The sequence below is a fragment of the Onychostoma macrolepis genome, chromosome 24 (assembly GCF_012432095.1).
Source record: "Onychostoma macrolepis isolate SWU-2019 chromosome 24, ASM1243209v1, whole genome shotgun sequence".
Taxonomy (NCBI): domain Eukaryota; kingdom Metazoa; phylum Chordata; class Actinopteri; order Cypriniformes; family Cyprinidae; genus Onychostoma; species Onychostoma macrolepis.
The window spans coordinates 11,534,301-11,556,025 of NC_081178.1; the positions used below are offsets into that span (position 1 = coordinate 11,534,301).

At 36.5% G+C, this 21,725-nt stretch overlaps 1 protein-coding gene across 4 annotated transcripts in view; it reads left to right on the top strand.

The window, feature by feature from the left end:
• Positions 1-21,725, top strand: part of ctnnd2a (catenin (cadherin-associated protein), delta 2a) — a 320,045-nt gene that overhangs the window by 260,002 nt on the left and 38,318 nt on the right. For all 4 annotated transcript variants that reach the window (XM_058765069.1, XM_058765068.1, XM_058765071.1 and 1 more), the window contains 2 exons: positions 13,737-13,854; positions 18,463-18,648. In XM_058765069.1, coding sequence (XP_058621052.1) covers positions 13,737-13,854; positions 18,463-18,648 — 304 coding nt within the window. The remainder of the gene's footprint in view (positions 1-13,736; positions 13,855-18,462; positions 18,649-21,725) is intronic.

The following is a 21,725-nucleotide window of genomic DNA, read 5'->3' on the forward strand; positions in this document are numbered from 1 at the left end:
AAGGCAGATCTCTCATTAAGAACAGATTGCAGTTTGCACAGTGTGGTTGTTTCTATGGCAGCTGGCCACGTGATGTAGAGAAGAGAGTTTCATATCTGGACCGCTGAGAACGATGGTTCCTTTGATGAACTGACAAAAAACAAGAGCTTTGGATTTTTCACACCTCCTTCCTGTTCCATACGGAATGAGGAACAAGCCTGACAAGCCATTTCCCCCAGCCACGTCTGTTCTGTGCATTCGTAACTCTAGATCGCCCGCGGGTAAAACTGAATCATAACCTGTACGGTTTTGTCACGTTGAGTAAAGATTTACTGTGTCTCTCCTGTCTCTTCTGCGTGAAGAAAGAGGACACAAAGCATCTGATTCATGATTTATGCAATAATGCATAATGATGTTTATGTGGCGTGCAAATCTAACTTATTATGATTTATACATAGCTTCTTGTTGTGAAGAGTTGGTTGAAAAATAACTGAGAAAGTGTTGATTCTCTTGGTTGAGTATCCGTCTCACGTAAGGCTTTATTCTTGTATCCATAGCAACAGTGCAGTATTAAACTACATTAAAGTCAGTGCTGTGAGAGGAACACGCTGCTTTTGTTTGCTTTCCCAGCTTCCTTTTAAGATTTCCTAAACTACTGAAACTTTTTTAAGCCATACTCCTCGAAGTTTTACAGTTTCACTATAAACTAGCTGTTAGCAATTGTATTTTTACCTTCTATAAGAGATTTTTGAATATACATGAACAGATGTGCATGTACTGTATGCAAATACACACTGATATGCAAATACAAACAGTCATTTTATCCTCTGATTTTCATTTTTTCTCTAAATAACAAGTCTGCTTCTGATTTCTGCCTCTGGTGAATTACCCCTCAGAGTGAATGGCAGTGTCTTGTGTTTCAACAAATCATCTTCTGTAGGAGCGCCGTAAAGAGGCAATTACAATCCTCCGCATATTAGTCTGTCAGATACGCACACGCTTCAGAAAGTTAAATGCGTATCTTATGCCGACCGTGTGATTGTGGACCACACATATCTTTTACTACGTTTTCATTCATATGCACAGCTTGTTGCTTATAATAGTTTAGTAAGTGCATGTGCTGTGATGATTTTCATCTGATGTATGAGTTTGAAAATCTAGTATGGATTTCCCCAAGTAATCTTTCCACAACCTTTCCAATTCTTTTAAGAGAATCATAAACATGCAGCGAGATAAGTATAGTGTGATTCAGAAGCAAATTACTCTTATGAACAGGTTCTTTTAGTGAACCAAAAATGCATAGTGAGACCATTATAGTGTAATTCTCAAGGAAATGGACAAATGGCTCTTAAAAGTCTATGGCGAGACCAGAAAAGTGTTCTGTTTAGTGAATGAGAAACACACAGCAAGACCAGTGTAGTGTGATTCACGAGCAAATGACTCTTATAAATGGGTTATTTTTAGTGAGTGAAAAGCACACAGCAAGACCACTCACAAGCAATTGATTCATATGAGATGGTTCATTTTAGTAAATCAAAACCATACAGTAAGATCAATGTGAGTTGTGAGCAAATGACTCTTATGAACAGTTCTGTGTACCAGTGTATTGTGATTGACAACATATTCTTCTTATTGAATCAAAAACACACAATGATTCAATAGCTGTTAGTGTGAATCATGAGCAAATGAATCATATGATGTGGTTTATTTTTAGTGAATGAAAACTATAGAGCAACCTACTGTATTTTGTTCAAATCACAAACAAATGGTTTGTGAGACTTAGTTCTTTTTAGTGAATCAAAAACGTATAAATGACTCCTATGAATGTGTTCTTTTTATTGAATAAAAACATACAGTGAGACCAGTGTTATTTGATCTACAAGCAAATGACTCTCATGAACAGGTTCTTTTTATTGAATCAATAACATACAGTGTGATCGGTGTAATTCAGTTCGCGAACAACTGACTCTTAGGAACAAAAACAGGAGTCATTTCCCAAACAAATGACTCTATTAGCTGGTTTGAATCAGTCATAAACACTTCCCTGTACGATCTACAACTTATTTAATATGTAAGCAAAATGGACACTAAAATGAAATAATGAAGCATGCTTTGCTTTGAATATTTCATGTGGCCTGAAAATATTTCATGATAATTTGACTGAGGCATTTACATTACATTCTTGCTGTCTCTTCTGGGTATCACTTTGGAGACAGTCGAGTTGTCAATTTCTCCCAATTTCTGACAATTAAATACTTCAATTCAGATTGATGATGTTCGTCAGGGTGGGATTTTTTTTCTCTCCCTTGGAGGTGGGAACACTTGAGCAAGCCATTGAAAATCAGTGAAGCAGTGTTTTTGGAATTGAGCCTCGTCCCAATGGGAGTTTGACACACCGCTGCTGTAAATCACTTCCACAAGCAGAAATCAAATTTCTGAAACCTGCGGGTCTCTGTGGGCTCAAAAATCTATCTAATAGAAAGAGACTTTCTCAGCCTCAAAACACAATCCCTCATGACATTCCAAAAAGGCATCGCAACATTGGATTTTCCTTCTCGCTTTCTCTGTTAGACTTCAGTGAATGGATGAATCAGACATTTACACAGTTAAACAGCTCCATGATCTGTTTAGGTTCGGCAGCTCACCAGCTGTCAGCAGGATTTTAATCGAACCTGAATGGCTGCCCGCTCTTACGAATCTTTTCCTTTCGTAATTGTGTCAGAGCTTCCCTTTAACCCTCAAATGTTGATTGAGGGAATGTTTCTGAGGCGAAATGCACTTTTTCTATAGTGAGATCAAAGAGTAAACATGAACTTGACTAATGTTCAGTTTTTCTCCCAAGAAACTTCATTAAAGACCTGTTAGGAGTTTATTTGTTGTGCTCTGTGCGGAATGGAATTTACTAAAGCACAACTGACTCTCAACACTTTGCCTTGAATGTACGTGATCAAACAGTTCATTTATACTTGTCAAAATACAAAATCTGCCATTGGAGAGATCTACTGATTACAGAAACTTGAGCCACGTTTCCATAGATGACGTGCAGATTGTTTCTAGTTAATTTAATAACTGTTAATTTTTTTTGTTTGTTTGTTTTACTTGTAGTTTTTGGCTTTTGATGAAAATATCCTCTACATTTTGTCAATTTCACTTTGACTAAAATGGTGTCTGATTTTTAGTCAACAAAAAAACATTTAATTTGACGGAAAAGCTGCAAAATTATACCAGATATCTTTGTGAAAACCTGATCTTCTGAAATAGTGAAATTATTATAATCAGTTGTGATTTCTGTAGGTGTTTTGTTGTTATGGAAAGTGCGTATCACAACATGATTTTCACATTCTAACTAACTTCAAATTCACTTGTGCGTTCAAGTCCTTTTGTGCAGATTATTAACTTGTAATATTACATTTATATCGTGTATACGCTACCGTTCAAAAGTTTGGTGTCAGTAAGGTTTTTTTATTAAAAGAAATGAATGCTTTTAATAAGCAAGGATACATTAATTTGATCCAGTCTTTAATTTCGAAACTGAAAGTAAAGACTGTTGTAAAGAAAAAAATGCCGTTGAACATTGTATTCATAATAGAATCATGGAAAGAAAATCATAATTTCCATATAAGTTTTAAGCACCACGACTGTTTTCAACACTGATTATAATAATAAATATTGTTTTTAAGCAGCAAATCAGCATATTAGAATGATTTCTGAAGGATCATGCAACACTGAAGACTGGAGTAATGGCTGCTGAAAATTCAGCTTTACCATCACAGAAATAAATTTCATATTAAAATCTATTTAGATGGAAAATCATTCTTTTTAAAGTGTAAAAACATTTCATAATATTATTGTTTTTACTGTATTTTTGATCAAATAAATGCAGCCTTGGTAAGCATACGAGACATTAAATAAAATAAATTAAAAAAACAGCTTAGCTTCAGCAGGTTACTATATGACATTATTTATTATATTTTATTTGAAACTGTTTTCATAAATTAGTGCATTGTTAATATTGTGCAGTGTAACTTTTATTTTTCTTGCCATATTTTCAGTTTGTTTAAAAGTAATTTAATTATGGTCATTATGAACATTTTTGTTATCATCTTTGTGCCCAAAACCAAAAACCGCTTTGTTAACAGACATTTCTGTTTAATAGGCTTTATAAGACACTGAAGCAGCTCTCTTCTCACAGCAGGTGATTGTGTTCAGTATTTGAACAGCTGTGAAGGTCTGTGTTGGACTGCAGGAAGGAAAAATGATGATGTTGGTGCTCCAGATGTTCAGGTGCTGCTAGCTCACCTTGCCATTTGGCTTTTGTAACCATGATAACCACCCCACCCCTAGTGTCAGCCAACTAGAGACCTGGCACGTCTTCATTCTGGCTGCTGTCATGAAACCTCACAATTCTTCTAAACAAGACAATCTGTCAAAATCTGCTTCTTGCAGACAAGGTTTAGAAAGTCTTTAGTCTTCAAATACTAAGTCTGACGATGGCATTTCCTCTATATTCCCAGTGGTCACTAGCCGTGTGAGTGTTTTGAGTTTATTTTTACAAGGGCACATTGTAGCTGTTGAATAGTTAATTTAACCAAGGCCATTAAAACACTAAAGCACAGACATTTCTCCTTGTAAGGAATTTTTTAAGGTGTGCTTGATTGAAAACAGCACTAATTGTGTTCAATAAGTAATTTGCTAACAAAGTGTGCTAATTAATTAGATGGAGTGTGCGAGTGACAGAAATGAAAGTAAATGAATAAGCAATAAAATCTAAAGGGCTCATTAATTGTGGAAAATTAGCCGGGGCACGCCTGACGATTCACGGTGAGTCATGTGACCTCATGTATGTCTTAAACCTCAGTCATGATGCTAATTGCAGCACTTTTCATTTGCGTTGGCCAATGTTAGGTAACTGTTAAACACAGCTGCCACTTTCTTGATTGAAATCGGACTGCTGAATTATGGAAGATGAACGTACAAAGTCAATTTTCAATAATTCAGCAGCTTGGAGTCCAACATTCTATTTATCTCAACACAGTTTTCAGGTTTTCTAGCACTCTTGTGTGTAGAAATGCTTTCTTACTACCAGTGGTGGAAAGAGTACTGAAAATTTGTACTCAGCTACACAGAGTACTAGTTACTAGTTTTAGCTGGTGATATTAAATGAAAAAAAATATTCATTCATATCAAAGATCTATGTGGATAATAGCTACTTTGAACAAAACCCACTTTTATCTTATTGACTGAAATGGAATATCGGATATTGAATACTCCACCTCTTGCTCATAGCAGATTCACGGTTGGATAGGAGTGGTTAAGAATATCCAAGTATGTATCGCTGCAGCCTGGAGACCTGCAAGTGGGAGGGACTTACGCCGCAAGTAGGTTGGGAGAGGGTTGGGTTTGGTGTAGACGATATTAACAAATCCCACCCATTTGCAGCTGACCCGCCCATTTGGAGCTGGCTCCGACCTCTGTTTATACTTAACGCAGAATATCTGCTTGTTACGTCTGAAATCAAGCCTCACCGCTTCTGGGTCCTAACGCTCTGCCAGATGCCACAAAAAAAACAACAAACTGTGCTAATATACACCCCCAATGTCATATAATACTGAAAAATTATAACATTTATTTCCATACTGAAATCCCAGATGGCCAGACTGTGATTCAGCTAAAATGAGTGAGCACGGAGACTGAAGTGTGCACAGCAAATTTTTAAATGCTTAGCTTAAATATGTAATATTAATTAAATAGTGCTCATAAATGGCTGTTGAGATAGTATGCTCAAGTGAAATGAGTAGAGGCATGGACCCGGACGTCATAGTTAACAAGAGGATTATCCCCAAACCTTCAAACTGACATCATCAGAGTGAGACACCATTCCAGAGCGGAAGCAAAATTTTCAGTTTTTGATTAAAGATTATGATGGCAGACAATTTTTTTTTTTTGCAGTGTATTGACTTGTCATTTTGATTTCATGACGACTAATCATGTTCAATACCATTGGCAAAACTACCACATATAGATATTTTAATATTTTACTTTTTTTTTTTTTCAAGGCAATCATTATTTCAAGCCTATTATTTAAGCTTCGAAACTGGTTTAATCCAAGTCTTCTAAAAAGACACATTCGCTTTATATGATGAACAGATTTTAATATAGGCCTTTATGTACATACATATAAATATTGATCAATTACCATTGCAAAAATCTCAATCTTAAACATTTGCTCATTCTGTGTATTTGTGTAAAATAGGGTAACTTTGTTGCAAAAGCTTACAACACAAGGAAGCTTGATTTCAAATTTGATTTCAAACTGAATTGAATTTACAAAAAAAAAAAAAGACATAAAACAAATGACCTCAATTCAGTTGAGGTATTCGAAACATGACAACACTGTACACTTATTATTTTTATAAGCAGTGATTTAAGAGCCATATATTTTAGGCCTATGTATTTAGAGAAATGGAACATCGGATGGTTTTGACCTGTAATGTCTGTACAATGTAGTGATGCAGTTAGGCAGACTAGGATATGTATATGTACAAATCAGACAAATATCCCATTCCAAAACATTTCTAGCATAAACTTGCGTTGTAAAGAAATGAAAGTTCCATCTTTGATTGTTGAAAGACTTTCTAGTGCATTTCACTTACAGCCAATAAAATTTCCAGTAGGATTTTCATCAATCAGGCGCGGATCTATTCTGAATGGTTGATAACTTTCAACAGGAGCAAAGAGAAATCATTTCTACTTTAAAAGCATGGAGAGATCGCGATTGCACACAGTCTGAGTGCGCACAAGCAATATTGGAGTGAGAGGACAAGCAGTTCATTTGTATAAGTTAGACCTAGCCTTTTTGAAAGCTCGCATCCAGTTTTCTGTGATTACATGACTGTGTTCTCATGTTACAATAAAGCGCTTGCCACATTTGCGCGGGAATGATTAAAATTATGCAGAATACCTGCAATCCTGCGCGGACATTCAGACTCTGTAATTGACAGGAGGCGGATGCGTGTCAAAATCACTGTCAGAGAGGAGAGAGCGAGGCGCAGCTTGTATCTGCGTAGGCTATATGGGAGATACTGTGGAAAATGAGTAATGGAACCGTGTCAGATATTTCAGCATTGGTATCAAAATATAGAAATTTATGATAACACTAGCATGTAGTTTGTTTCTCCAAACGTTGAGTCCATAAATTACGCTGAGCTCCCTCACTGTCCGATCAGCTTTTCAGGTTCAGATATCAGGGCTTTTATTGGTCCGTTTACATTGGGATATCTTTATTGGCTAATGAAGTTTTGTGAAAGGTTTGAATGTCTTTTATAATAGCTTTGGAAATAAGTTTAGGTAATAATTAACACACAAATTAAGATGCAAAGCTAATAATCAAATGAACATTGTGTTTCAGTAAAAATTAAGTCTCACTTTATTTCAAAGTCGAATTCTCACCGTTAACAAACCATTAACTATGACTTTTGCCTCAAAAAACTCCTAATTTGCTGCTTATTAATAGTTAGTAAGGTAGTTGTTAAGTTTAGGTATTGGGTAGGATTAGGGATGTTTAATATGGTCGTGTAGAATATGTGCTTTTTAAACCAGTCTAAGGCTGGTCTGGTTGGATGGTTTTAGAGGGATTTGAAACCTCAGAACCTGCTTAGATTGGTTTAAGCTGTTTATTTCACTACGGTATCTCTGAATCGTGTAAATACAGTAGAAACAGTTTCTGTAATCACTGTTTAGCAACCACATAGCAACACCCTAGCAACCACCCAAATGATCTAGGCAACCACCAGAACACATTAGCAACCACACAGCACTAATAAATATGTTATGTCAATATGTTAATAATAGGCATGCTAATAAGCAACTAGTCAAATAGTGAGAATTGGTCCCTATACTGAAGTGTTACCAATAATAATAATAATAATTAAGAAGAAAGTGACTGGAATGATGTGATGCTAATAATTAATAAAATGAATTGATATTACATTGAGTTTTTTAATTATTATTATTATTATTATAACTACTACTATTATTATTACTATTAATGTTGTTGTTTAAACCTCGGTACATAACGTTAGTTCAATGTATTCATTAATTATTAGCTTTATTTTATAATTTATTCAATTTAATAATTTATTATTTTATTATGTGAGAATGAAGTGATTGTAGAGACACAAATGTAATAATTAAAAATAAATAAATGGTCATTGTGTATTTGAGTTATGTAATAGTGCCACCCTTTGCAGTGTCATGATATCATGTATGGAGAGTGGTGTAATGCTCAGTTATCTCTGTCTGTTTTTCTTACACATCCTCACTCAGCACAGAGCGGTGCAGCGCTCCTTTCATGCTTATCTGTAGGCGTATAGCTGTTCTCCACCAGCCGAATATTCACACCGAGATGCTTTATGGACAATATCAGGCACTTTGCACTTCTGCCCTGTCAGCATCAGATTACCCTGCGCAGCATCAGCCGAAGGGGATTTATTAAATATATTCATCGTTTTGGAATACTCCATCAAAATGATGCTCTGATAAATCAAGCCGCCGCCACCCTCTAATTGCCGCCCTCCCTCTCCCCCTCTCTGATATCAGTCCAGCGTGACACACCTTGAAAAGTAATGAAACAATTTCTCTTTTTCTCCTCTCGGCCCGCATGATGCATCATCTGCGTTCCTGCCAAGCTGCGAGCAGACCCACCCTCAGTCACATCCATCACTCACCATCACAAGTGAATCATCTCTCTGAGCTCGGTCTCAATTACAGGGCTCAGGACACCCTTTCCTACGGGCTGGGAAGATTTTGACGCATTCGCAAAAGCTGCTGTGAGGCAAAAAAAAAATGGGAGGAGGCGGCCAATGAGAAGTGAAATGCTAATTGGTGCTGTTGCAGGCAGAAGAGGGAGTAGATGTTCATGGTCTCGGTTTATGGAGGAACTCGAACCCTGAGGTCTCACTTCCCATTAATGTTCCCTGTGTGCTGTTAATCAGACTCATTTGACTGGTTAAAAAAAAAATGTATTAATTAATATCGGGAACTGTTCAATTCATCTGTTTAATTATTTTTATTCTAAATTAATTATATAAAAGTTTTGTTTATATTATTTCATTAATTATATCATTTTCCATGACTTATAATTAAAAAAAATTAGGTATTTCTAATGAATTTAGATATGATGTGGCAACTTAAACATATAAAATAATGTATTTAATAAAATATATAATTTAAATAAAATATATTATCTGCAAATTAAATGTCATATATATATAATAATAATATATATAATAATATACATACACTATACTATTCAAACATAGATATTCTCTTCTCTGCACTGCACTGGATGAAAACTTCACACAAAGTCATTTTTGCTCTGTCCACTGTTATACTGTGTCAGCATAAATAATTCATGAAGTTTGTGCCAATTTGTTTCGGTCACAGAGGCATGTGCGCATGCAATCGTGTGGTTCACTTCCCGCGTTTATAAATGAGTGTAAGCCATCAAAATGATCTATTGAGACATTCCCCATGACATTAGCAGAGGGTCCGGCTTTCAATTTAAAATGAGTATAAACAGACTTTATTTTGAAATATTAGGAAGCTTGTTTCACAGACTGTTCTGTGGCAGAGATGAATTTTAAATAACTTGAAATAAATTGGAAATTTGACCAAAAGCACAGCAGCTGTGTTTTCTGACATCTGGTTTGGGTAGTCTTGCTCTCTTGGTTATGAATAGTAATGTCTCATCATTTATGTTTTCCGCATAACTGTTTTATTGCATAAAGGAGAGGCAAGCATTGGGAGCCCAGAGCTCTTCTCAGCCTGATGTGCATTAGCATAACCTTTGATTAACTATTTTCCCATATGGCCCTTGTGGTGCTTGGATGTTTAATTTCCCACACAAAGGGCTGCATTGAGTCTTCCATTAAGTGAGAACAACACCGATTCATGCCAAGAACTGAGCTCGGATGTCCATGTGTAAAGCGTTTTACCTCTTATTGACCTGAGTGGAGTATCAGTTTTTACACTTGTTTTAATACAGCAGTTTAAGTTGAGCTATTTTACAGTAAGGTCACGTACAAAAGTGTATGAATGCTTGCATTATATAACAAAATATCAGTGCTTCATATATATTATATTATATAATACATTTTATATATATATATATATATATATATATATATATATATATATATATATATATATATATATATATATATGCATGCATGCACGCACGCACGCACGCGCACACACACACACACACACACACACACAGATAGATAGATATCCAAATGTATTTTTATATATTCCATTTTATTTATTATATAAATTTGTATGTATAAAGTACATTTATTTTGTACGTTATACATGCACAAAAATTATTGCAAAATTTGTAAAAATATATAGAAATAAATACATAATCAAATTTTCTGATTCTGCATTGGGTCTGTAAAATGTACGTCTGTTAGGGCTGGGTATCATTCAAAAACGTTTTATATCAGTACTGATACTGATACCTGACTTCGATACTGGTTCCTGAACGATACTTTTTTCGATACCAATTTTATGAAATCAATTTTAACAAGATTACTACATCTAAAAAAAAAAACCTTTTGGTTTTATTTTTCAGCTTGTTGATGTTTATATAGATTCAAAGCCTCATCTCCTGAGCCACTGCACAAAGGAACAAAATATAACCAACACAATAAATCAGTGCAAATAGTTTTAATAAAGCTCAAATAGTCTTCAGTTTACACATCTGTTAGGCTACATTTACACTAGTGCGTGTTCTTTTTAAAATGCATAGCTCAAACAGAATCATCATTTCGATTCATTTTCCACTGATTTACTGATGAGCATTAGCTGCTTCCAGCGCTGTCTGCCTCTGTTCTCTCTTCCATGATCGCTGTGCATATATTTATGTATATATTTACATATTTGGCAAATTTACCTTAATTTTATAGGCAAGTGGAGTCAAGTCAGAAATATTATGTTTCATAATCTGTTTTTAATAATAATAATTGAATTATAATCTAATGTAACAATCAGATAACTGCCAAAGCTGAAAGAACATATTTACCCAAAATAATTTTTACTCAAAATTATCTCAAATAGAAAACCGAAACTGTCCCTTATTCATTTATAGGGGTATTGGTTGATTTTTGTAAGTTTGACAAGAAGCCGATGACGACAATCTCAATGTCTGTCACTATAGACAGCTTGCACGGAAATCTGCAATTGTGACATTACTTCCTATTTTTTTTTATGTTATATGTTTGGTGTCTGGTTTAAATTATGTCTTTCTTCAGTGGGAGTGATAGCGTCCTAATGCCCCAGTTGCTGGATGTTATTTCTTCTGCGCTCATCCTGATTTGATCCATACCAGCAACCTCATGCTTTTCCCTCCGTCTACGATGGATCATAAGAAAAGGGCGACATGACTAATTAGTGTATTTGTTCTCACACAAGCACATTAATAACTGTCATTAATTGCCTAGAATGCAATACACAAGCAAAAAATTAAAGAATGGATATCAATAAGCTCACATCCCCCAAGCCACCCAATCACAGAGAGATGGACCTTGGCAGGTACAGGAAGTGCCAAGCTACATTTAGGAGTTATGACTTTGTATACCCAAGCTATAATTCATATTAAAGATTATCTGATGTTCTACCACATTCAGGTTTCCAATGCCTGACCTCATAAACATCCAACAATTTGGCATGAGACTCATTCCTCGGGGTGTCTGTTGTAATGAAATAGTAATTTCTTCATTCAAATGAAACACGTCTGTTGTGACATGAGTGTTTCTGTAAGCCGTACCTCCTCACATGACTTTTTGATGAAACCTTGCTCAACAAATTGGATGTAACACTTATAGGTCTTAAATTCCAAAGCTGGTGCTGTCAGGCCTGTTGAATATTTAATGACATAATAAAGCAGGGCCATAAAGGAACTAAATAGATAAGTTTGTAATTCAAACGCTCCATATGCAGGCTAAATTATGTATTTCCAATGCCTTTTCAGGTATATTCATGCATTATAGAGAAGGAGGCGAGGCAGTTCTAATAAATGATACATAGCAATTGATTCAGTTCTGGTGAATATAGAAATGTAAATCTTGCATGGAGTAATGTATCCTGTTTCCCATTACAGTTGATGTGAGTGAATTTTTTCTTATTATGAGTGGGCCGTTTTCCCTAAGGCAGTTTCATACGGTGTGGCATGGAGACACACGTGTGTCATATTCTTTCGGTCCGACACACAAGGGAGTTTTTAGCTGGAATCAAACCGTTTTCAGTACATTGATATGATGTGGAATAGAGCCTTTAATAGAACTATGATTTGCTGTTATTGTGTGTCTAATAGACATGTGGATGGAGTTTTAATGGCTGCATTTGCACAGACATTGAATGCATTACAGCAAGTCCTAACCAGGCACGACAAGCAATAAATCGTAAATGTTTTTGTCCTAAACAGCCGTGGCCACGACAAGCAACATACATTTCATTGTTGTAGTCTTTTATGCTCACCAAGGCTGCATTTATTTGATCAAAAATACAGTAAAAACGGTAATATTGTAAAATATTATCATTTAAAATCACTGTTTTCTATTTGAATACATTTTAAAATGTAATTTATTCCTGTGATTGCAAAGCTGAATTTTCAGCATCATCACTCCTGCCTTCAGTGTCACATGATCCTTCAGAAATCATTCTGTTATGCACACATGTGAATATTTTGTGGAAACTGTGATACATTTTTACAAGGTTCTCTGATAAACAGAAAGTTCAAAAGAACTGCTTTAGTATTAAGGATTTTTTTTTTTTTTTTTTTTTTTGGTGATTTAAAAATGTTAATGTCCTTCCTGTCACTTTTGTAATTTAAGTATAAATATAATTAAATAAAAGTATTAAGTTCTTAATTAATTATTAATATATACATTTTGGAATAGCAGCTAAAATACTAAATAAAAGCAAAAAATGTCCAAATTGAACATTAAACATTTGGTTGCTGATCATTTTTATTCAGTAAGAAAATATATGGAGAAACAAGGGCAGAAATGCATTTACCGCTTCCAAGGCAGGCATTAAAAAAGTCACATGACTCTACTACTGCCTCCCAAAATTGTCAAATGATATACTGTTGCTGCACACAGAATGAATTCTCATTGGTCCCACAACCACATTTTAAACATCAAATATGTTTTGATAAGCCAATCTAATGAGATCTGTCCAATTGTACAGTGTTTTCACTTTCAGTGTGGACAGAGAAATTGCTGGAAACTTGCAGCTGTTGTATCTAGTTAGAACAGTGTTTGTGTTTGTATAATAAGCCTATTACATTCGTTCCTCGTCCATATTCAGCAGTGTACACCTGATTGATTTTTTCAATAAACAAAATAATCAGGATCCTTATTGGATTATCCAATTGAAATGATTCCAATATCCATTTCTTTCTCTCCCACTGTTACACTGTCTAAAATAAACAGTCAGATATCTAGCAGTGTCAGTGTTCCTCCCCCTGAAGACTAATAGATTCATATATTAATACATGTCAGAGGTGGGAGGTTTGGAGAGATTTGTTTGAGCGACTCGTGAAATGTGAAGCATTTGCATTTTGTTTGTCACAGTGGTACGGTGTAAAGCGGGTTGTATGCCCAGAGGGAATCTGAACCCGTGTGATTGAATCTCCCTGATTTAATGCACTCATCACTGACCTGTGCTTCCCTCTCTCTCCATCTCTCTCCCAGGAATGTGAGTTCGGCAGGAGAGGAGGCTCGGCGGCGGATGAGAGAATGCGAGGGTCTGACTGACACGCTGCTTTTCGTCATCCAGACTTCCCTCGGAAGCAGCGAGATTGATAGCAAGGTACGCTTTCCTCCCGGGATCTGTCCATCTCTCCCAGAGCTTAAAGGCAACCTGTAGTAAAAGTTTTTACGTCTGTGAGTGTGTGTGTGTCTGCAACAAATAAACAGCTCTGTGGTTGGCTGCTCTCTGAAGGTTGCGAAGGCTCGCTCTTCTAAATGGCGTTCTTTAATCATGATTTAACTGGCAGCCCTCTGTCAGGCCCAGTGTGCTAATAGCAGAGAGCAGGGGATGCATCCGTCCTAATGAGAATTGAAGAGCAGAGCGTGTGGATGCTGGAGCGTGGCACAGTTCTTTCCCTCTGGTCATTTTCAGACTTGCGAGCATTCCAGCTTTCCCACAATTCCTGCTGTCTGAATCCCCCGCAGTGCACTATCAACCACCTCTCTTCACAGTTTCCAAACTCACAGCATGGCTAATAAAAAATAGTGTACTTGAATGTCTTGAAATATCTCTTCAGGCTTTATTGGCTGTATGTAGACGGTTAGAACATGCTCAAAGGGTTAAAGGCATAGTTCGCCAAAAAATAATTAATTATCGTAAATTAATTTCACTCCCCGTCTTGTCATTATAAACCTGTATGACTTTTCCTTCTGCAGAACACAAACGAAGATGCTTTGAGAAACATCTCAATGTCCAAAACAATATTGGACCCCATTGACGAAACGTTTTTATCTTGTTTTTTGTTTCTACAGAAGAAAAGTCAGAGATTTGGAATGGCGTGAGTAAACTGATGACAGACGCTTCATCTCTTTAACTCTTTCCCCACATGCGTTTTTGAAAAAAGTTGAAATCTACCACCAACATTTCAATTGCCCCCAGAATATTTTGTTGTATGAATCTGAAAAAAATCTGTTTCAATCTAGCTTCAGCTATTATCAACCCTTGAATGTAGGTAAGTTTCATTAAAAAAAGCAACATTTTGAGCAAAAAGCTGAGAAATTTTTATCAAATACTACATCTGGATCATATTCAGTACGATAATCAAAGCAAAGATGCAATGGATGGCTTCCATCAGCACCCCTAAAGCTTGCACAGTCCTTTACCACTTCCTAGATCGACATTTCACTCGGTAACATTAGGCAGTTTTCATTTATGTGCTGTTTATTGTTGATGATCGCGTTATTTTCCATATGCATATGCTTACATATGAGATCGCTCGTTCTTCGGCTCATTCTGGACTCATTTAGGAGATGCGTAAAAGCACCCCCGAGTGTATAACTGTGAAAATTCCGTGTTTGGCGGGGAAAGAGTTAATAACTTCCTCCAATGTTCAAATGAAACCTAGACCATTGTTCTTAGTTTGCCGGTTGTACATAGTTTGTAATATATTGTTTAAAGTAGTCCGCTACATAACTAGTTGGTTTATATGACAAAGAGTGGATAGTCCTGACCAATTTCTCACCTGGTAAGATAAGGCCTAAAAAGTTCACAACCTTAAATTTCAACATAATAAAGACAGTTACTCCTGGACATCAATCCATGTGAGCAATGTTCCCGTTTTTATGCATACTGTCACAGTTATGTGCAATAAACATTATTTGAAGTGTACTTCAGTTTTCACATGAACACTTATATGCATAAAGCCGAGCACATAGCCTTTTAAAGTATACTCGATTTTAAGCGTGCGCAAACACACTCTAGACACACGTGCGCTAGAAAGCTTCATCCACGCCTCTCCAGAAGTTATTAGCGATAAAAGTGTCTCTGTACTCATTTAAACTAAAGTTGTGATGTCTCTTAACCCCCTCACACTGGTGCTTGTCAGCGCAGGCATCTATTGTTGTAAGTACTTTGCTGTTGTTCATCCGTCTCATCCGTTTCTTTTAGACTGTGAAACAACAGGCCATTTCAGTGTTGCAATAATTAGTGCAAAAAAGAAATTCAAGACACATGCAATCTAAATATACGAGCTTAGAAGAAAAGGTCCCACTTTATATTAAGTGGCCTTATCTACTATGTACTTTTTTTTTATATTAAGTACAATGTACTTATTGTGGTCATATTGTATTGCAAAACACTTTTGCTGCTATTGAGGTGGGATATGGGTGAGGTTAGACACAGGTTTGGAGGTATGGGTAGGTTTAAGAGGGTGGGTTAAGGTGTAAGGGATAGGTCAACAGAGTAATTATAAATGTAATTACAGATGTAATTACAAGCAGGTATTTTTTTTAAATATAAATACAATGTAAAAACATGTTCCCAATAAGTGCGTTGTACCAAATGCTTAATTTAAATGTAAGTACATAGTAGTTAAGGCCACTTAATATAAAGTATTTACCTTAGAGAACATGTAAAAACCAAAGTATACTTTGCTATGTAAAACTGATAAGCTAAAAACAATGGCGTAGGTTTCATTTGAACATTGGTGGGCGCTATATTAAAGGAATAGAAACATCTGTCATTAGTTTACTCATCCTCATGTCGTTCCAAACCTGTAAGATGTTCTTCAAGATATTTTGAATATTTCAATTGTTTGTATGGTTGTATAATGGGTCCAATATGGTTTTGGACTCCATTGAGTCATTTTTTAAACTATCTTCTTTTGTGTTCTGCAGAACAAAGAAAGGATACTTTGGTTTTATGCATGTGTTGTTAAAAAGCTGATATCCGGACTCCTCTCGTTGCATACCGCTGCTCTCAAAATACTGGTCAGAGCAAAAAAACGTCAGGCGTATTGAAGCACTTGAGAGCTTACACCAGTAAGCTAGTGGGCTTTGCCACTGTGCCATTTTTGTCCCCATTTTACTGCGACCTTTTGAATTTCGTCTAAATGTAAAAGTACTACTTATGTAAGTGCACCTCTAGCCTATGGTTGCACCTTTTATTCTTCCCTATACATGTCCATTTAGCTCCTTTTAGAGCACTAAGCACTCTTTTTCATCCATCAGTGTGCTTTAACACATTACAAACGCTCAAAAAAACAACACCGACCATTTTACCCATCACACTGGCTTCGAAAAAGGGCAATCACCCTAATCACTCCAATTTCTTTATGTGTGGTGATTTGCCCAGAGCTGTTTTCACCAGGTGTTGGCCCAGCAGAGCTATAATTGCTGAAAGCACGCCGCCTATGGTCTTAATGTGCCGTTAACCTGCGGTTGGTCAAGCTCCCTCCTGTTGACTTCAACATTTAAAATGGAGACCTTGTAAACTGCTGCCAGTAAGAGAGATGGTGCTGCCTCAAATTTCACCAGGTGCGATATTCATTATGTAGCACATTTCCAGGAAAATTTCAGCAGAACTTGTTTCGTTTTCCTCAAAAACCATGGAGAAAGCAAGGTCAGCCGTGTCTGGGTTTTTGTAAGTCAATATGTTTCTGTACGTCTGAAATGCCAGTGCATAATTCTCTGAGCGTTTCTCTGATTACAGTCATTACTTTTGTTTGTGCAGGGCATGGTCCTCCTCGTTCCATAATAGGAAAAAAAAAAAAGAAAAACATGGAGATTGAGAAAAATGCTCGTTTTTCATCATCATTTTGCAAGCATTTATTTTCTATTTTCTGCTGTCAAGCATTGTGCCTGCTCTGCTGTGTCTCCTTGTAATACCCTGTTAAATGGAGTGTGAGCCGATGGATTTGGCTGGTCATTTTTCCCCATCTGCGAGTATATCCTTTAATCACATTTAAATGGGAGACCGTGTCAGACATATAATTAAGTACTTTCATATACTTAGTGCCAGTGCAGCCTACACTCCCAGCCAACAGTCAGAGAAAGACAGAGACAGAGGAAATCAGAAAGTTAGATGAACTGAAAGAGAGACATGAGAGAGGAAAATATAAGGGCAAGATAGAAGAAAACTAGGTGTTAAACACTGTAGGATGTAACCTTGCTGTCTTTGACAGGCCCTAGAAATGTCTTTCTCTAATACAGGGATCGTAAAGTCAAATGATCTAATTGTTTAAAGTAAGTACATGTTTTGTTGTTGTTGTTTTTTACATCCACAAATTTGAGTTATACTTTTTATTTTATTTTATTTATTTACTATTTATTTTATTACTTGTATATTTTATTTTATTTTGCAAAGAGCTACAGTATCTGTCTGTCTGTCTGTCTATCTGTCTAATTTATTTATTTATCAAATAAATGCCTGCCAGGTAACCATACAACCATAAATTTATTTATTTATATTTATTTTTTTATTTTTTGGACTGGGGAAGGAGTTTGGGAGGTTCAAAATATTTGCCACCTCAAAATGAAAACAAATTTGTATGTTTGTTTTTTGTTGTTGTTGTTTTTTACAAATATAATTTTTTTACATTTTACTTTATTTTTTATATTTTACTTTATTTTATTTAACTTTATTTTTTACTTCAACAGGCCCAATTTCATTTTGTGTTGATAAACTACTAAATCTTAAGGGGTTGAATTTCTCTTGCAAGCCAGTATGATAGCACAAGGAGTGCATGCAGACCAGTGTGTGTGTGTGTGTGTGTGTGTGTGTGTGTGTGTGTGTGTGTGTGTGTGAACAAATGTGTGTTTCCTCTTGTCTCAGAACCAGCATGAGCTGAATAGATGAAGTTTGGCCCCTCTGGCCAGATGGGCTCTATCAAGAGCTCAGTGGTGCTAGACTAATACCTGCCCAATATCTGTCTCTTTCTTTTTCTGACAGACCATAGAAAACTGTGTATGCATTTTGAGGAACCTCTCGTATCGGCTTGCAGCTGAAACAGCTCAGGGACAGCAGATGGGGACGGACGAGCTGGATGGCCTCCTGTGTAGCGATGCCAGCGGGAAGGACGGAGAGACCTCAGGCTGCTGGGGAAAGAAGAAAAAGAAGAAGAAGTTCCAGGACCAGGTAGGCCACCCAATGCATCATTTACAGGCATTGGTAGCCCTCACCTGCTGACATCGACTCTAACACACTTTACTTTGGAAATCATAGTCCAGAGTACAGTGAAAGAGGCTATTTGAAGTCAACAGGAAATCAAGTTGTACATTATTACCCTTATTTTCTTTGTTAATACTTTTTGTAAGTCTTACTGTATTTTCAGCTATATATACTGTATATATTAGTGCTGTCAAATGATTAATGGTGATTAATCGCATCCAAAATAAAAGTTTTTGTTTACATAATATGTGTACTGTGTATATTTATTATGTATATATAAATACACACACACAGTATATTTTTCAAAAATATTTACATGTATATATTTATATTTAATTTATTATTTCAAATAATTTATTTAAAATATAAACATAACTTATTTTTCTTAAATAAATATATACGTGATAAATTATTATATATACGTAATAAATATACACAGTACACACACATATATTATGTAAATAAAACTTTTATTTTGGATGCGATTAATCATTTGACAGCAATAAAATATATATATATATATATATATATATATATATATATATATATATATATATATATATACCGAGTGCGTGCCGAACCGTGACATCTGTGTACCCCTAATATATATATACAGATGTCACAGTTCGGTACGCACTCGGTTCAGGGGTCAAGGTTCAATACGATTTCGGTACAACAGGGGAAAAAAAGAAATCTACTATGCTCGGTTTCTTTTCATTTATTTTCAACAGACAGTAATGCAAATTACTGTTTTTTCCATCTAGATGTGAAAATACTAAATATTATATATTATATTATATATATAAAATCTGTTTTGTTTTCATTGTGAGTGTACACAAATAAAAGCAGACCTTTATACAGTGATTATTAATAAGACAATAAGTGTTTAAAGTTGATTCTGCTGGTATAAGGAAACAGTTGAAGTGATCACGCAGGAGCGCACGCACACACACACACATGTACGCACACACACAAAACACATCAGTTCCAGCATTGCTAACTTGACAGCGCAGTTGGTACTTTATCAAAATAAAATACAGTGAGCCAAACATCAGCACGCCCGCCTCTGTGTCACCGTTGGAACGCGACTGAAGTACAAAGCCTATCATTTACATAATAAATAATAGTTTAGCATTCAGATACGTTACATCGCAAATATGGAAATATTATGGAATATTTGGATTTGTGCCGAATGAGAGAGGTAGGATACACAAGCACAAAGCTCCATTTCGCTAACAGTTGAGTGCACAAGCCTTTAAAGTATACTCCTTTGTCAGTGAGAGACGCGTTCAGAATCAGCACATGGTCACTGTCTAGTGGGCTTTGTTTTCAAGTGCGCAATTCTTCTGCTGGCGGTTATCAAACAGCGTTGCATTGCTGCGGGCGCCCCCTTCTGGATTGGGGGTGAATTGCCTGTATTCGTCGTGACGGTTCGGTACGAATACATGTACAATGCCACCCCTAATATATATATATATATATATATATATATATATATATATATATATGCCCTAATTTTCACTTGTCACATCATGGAAGTAAAATATTATAATTGTGAATGTCATTTTGTGTTGACTGACTAGAGAAAGAGGGCTTTATTTCACAATAAAATGCTACTTTTGAAAGAGATCCCAGCAAAACGTAGGCATTTCATATCAAAATATTAATAACACAATCAGCATATTCGACTTCCTTTTACACCCCTCGTTGCCTCAAAATAATCCCAGTTTATGTTTCAGTGCGTTCCCCAAATAACAGATTTACACGCCCTTTTATCAATTACTTCCTCTGCAAACGTAACGCTCACCACCTACACGGAGCCGCACCGTCAGACAGTGAGTTTCCCCAGTGACACGCTCTACGGCTGATAAATCACAGTGTTTGTGGGCGTCAGACTAAAGGAGGGGGAAAAATCCTAGCCTTTTTACAGGCGGCGACTCCATAGCAGAGGGAACTCTTCATTAATCTCACACAGGAAAAGTCAGCCGGGATCCTCTCTGTAGACGAAGAGGGGGAGCGTGAAGGTGGGAGAGCAGTTGTGTAACACAACTCCCTCTGGATATGTCCCATTCCAGAGGAGCCATAAAGCTAATAGCTGTTGATATACTGTAGCCACCGATAGCTGAATATAATCCTCCTAAACTAAAATAAAACCTGCGTTTGCTGCAAAAGAGATGTCCGTCGCAACAACCTCCACTTGCTACGTGCCTGGCAAGAAGCAGTAAAACTTTAAAAGCAGTCAGAGTCGAATAATACATCAAAGCTATTGCTCTGTTGAGGTTATGACAGCATAGACTGTTGTATTAAACATAGCGTGGGAACGTTTTGCGTCGTCTTTTGCGTTTGAACATTCAAAGATGTATTTCCTCCGTTCATTACCTCAAAACCCATACATGAGTTTGCAGATCTGTTTTAGAATTCAGTCAGATGTGTCTCCTCCAATCAGATTGCAGACAGGAAGGAGATGCAAGGATACCAGAGTCGTCCGTCTCTGCCTGTTGGACTGTAAAGAGGGCCATTTCTCCCCATTACCTAAGGTGCCCTCTCGTATCATGTGCCGGACCTTCTCCTCAGCCGAGACGCTTTGAAAGAGGACACCTGGGCCTCCGGGCAACAGAAGGCTAATGTACTCCGTTAAATCATTTATCACTAAGTGGCAGCGAGGTAGCCCAGGAAAGCAGAGCTTGCCGCCGCGGCTCTGTCGGGGTAGGGCAGTGGTGTTTAGCGTAGCTAATTGACTGAGAGGGGAGAGTGTGTAAACCAGAGCAATTTCAGCCCACCAAGCACTGATACCCTTCTTTGAGTTTACTCTGAGAAATGGGGCATGGAGTGCTCATTATGCTCAAAGCTTGCTGACAGGAAAAGGGCGATGAAAAAGTTTTCGACAATTTGAGATGCTGTTTTACGCTCTGATAGCTCAGAAGAAGCATTAGGATCACATTGTCATTTTTAGATTGAGGGTAACTCTCTCGTTTTGGATTTTGAAAAGCTGTAAGAGTAGCATCTAGGCAGATTTGACTCATTTTTTATCCCAAAATACATAT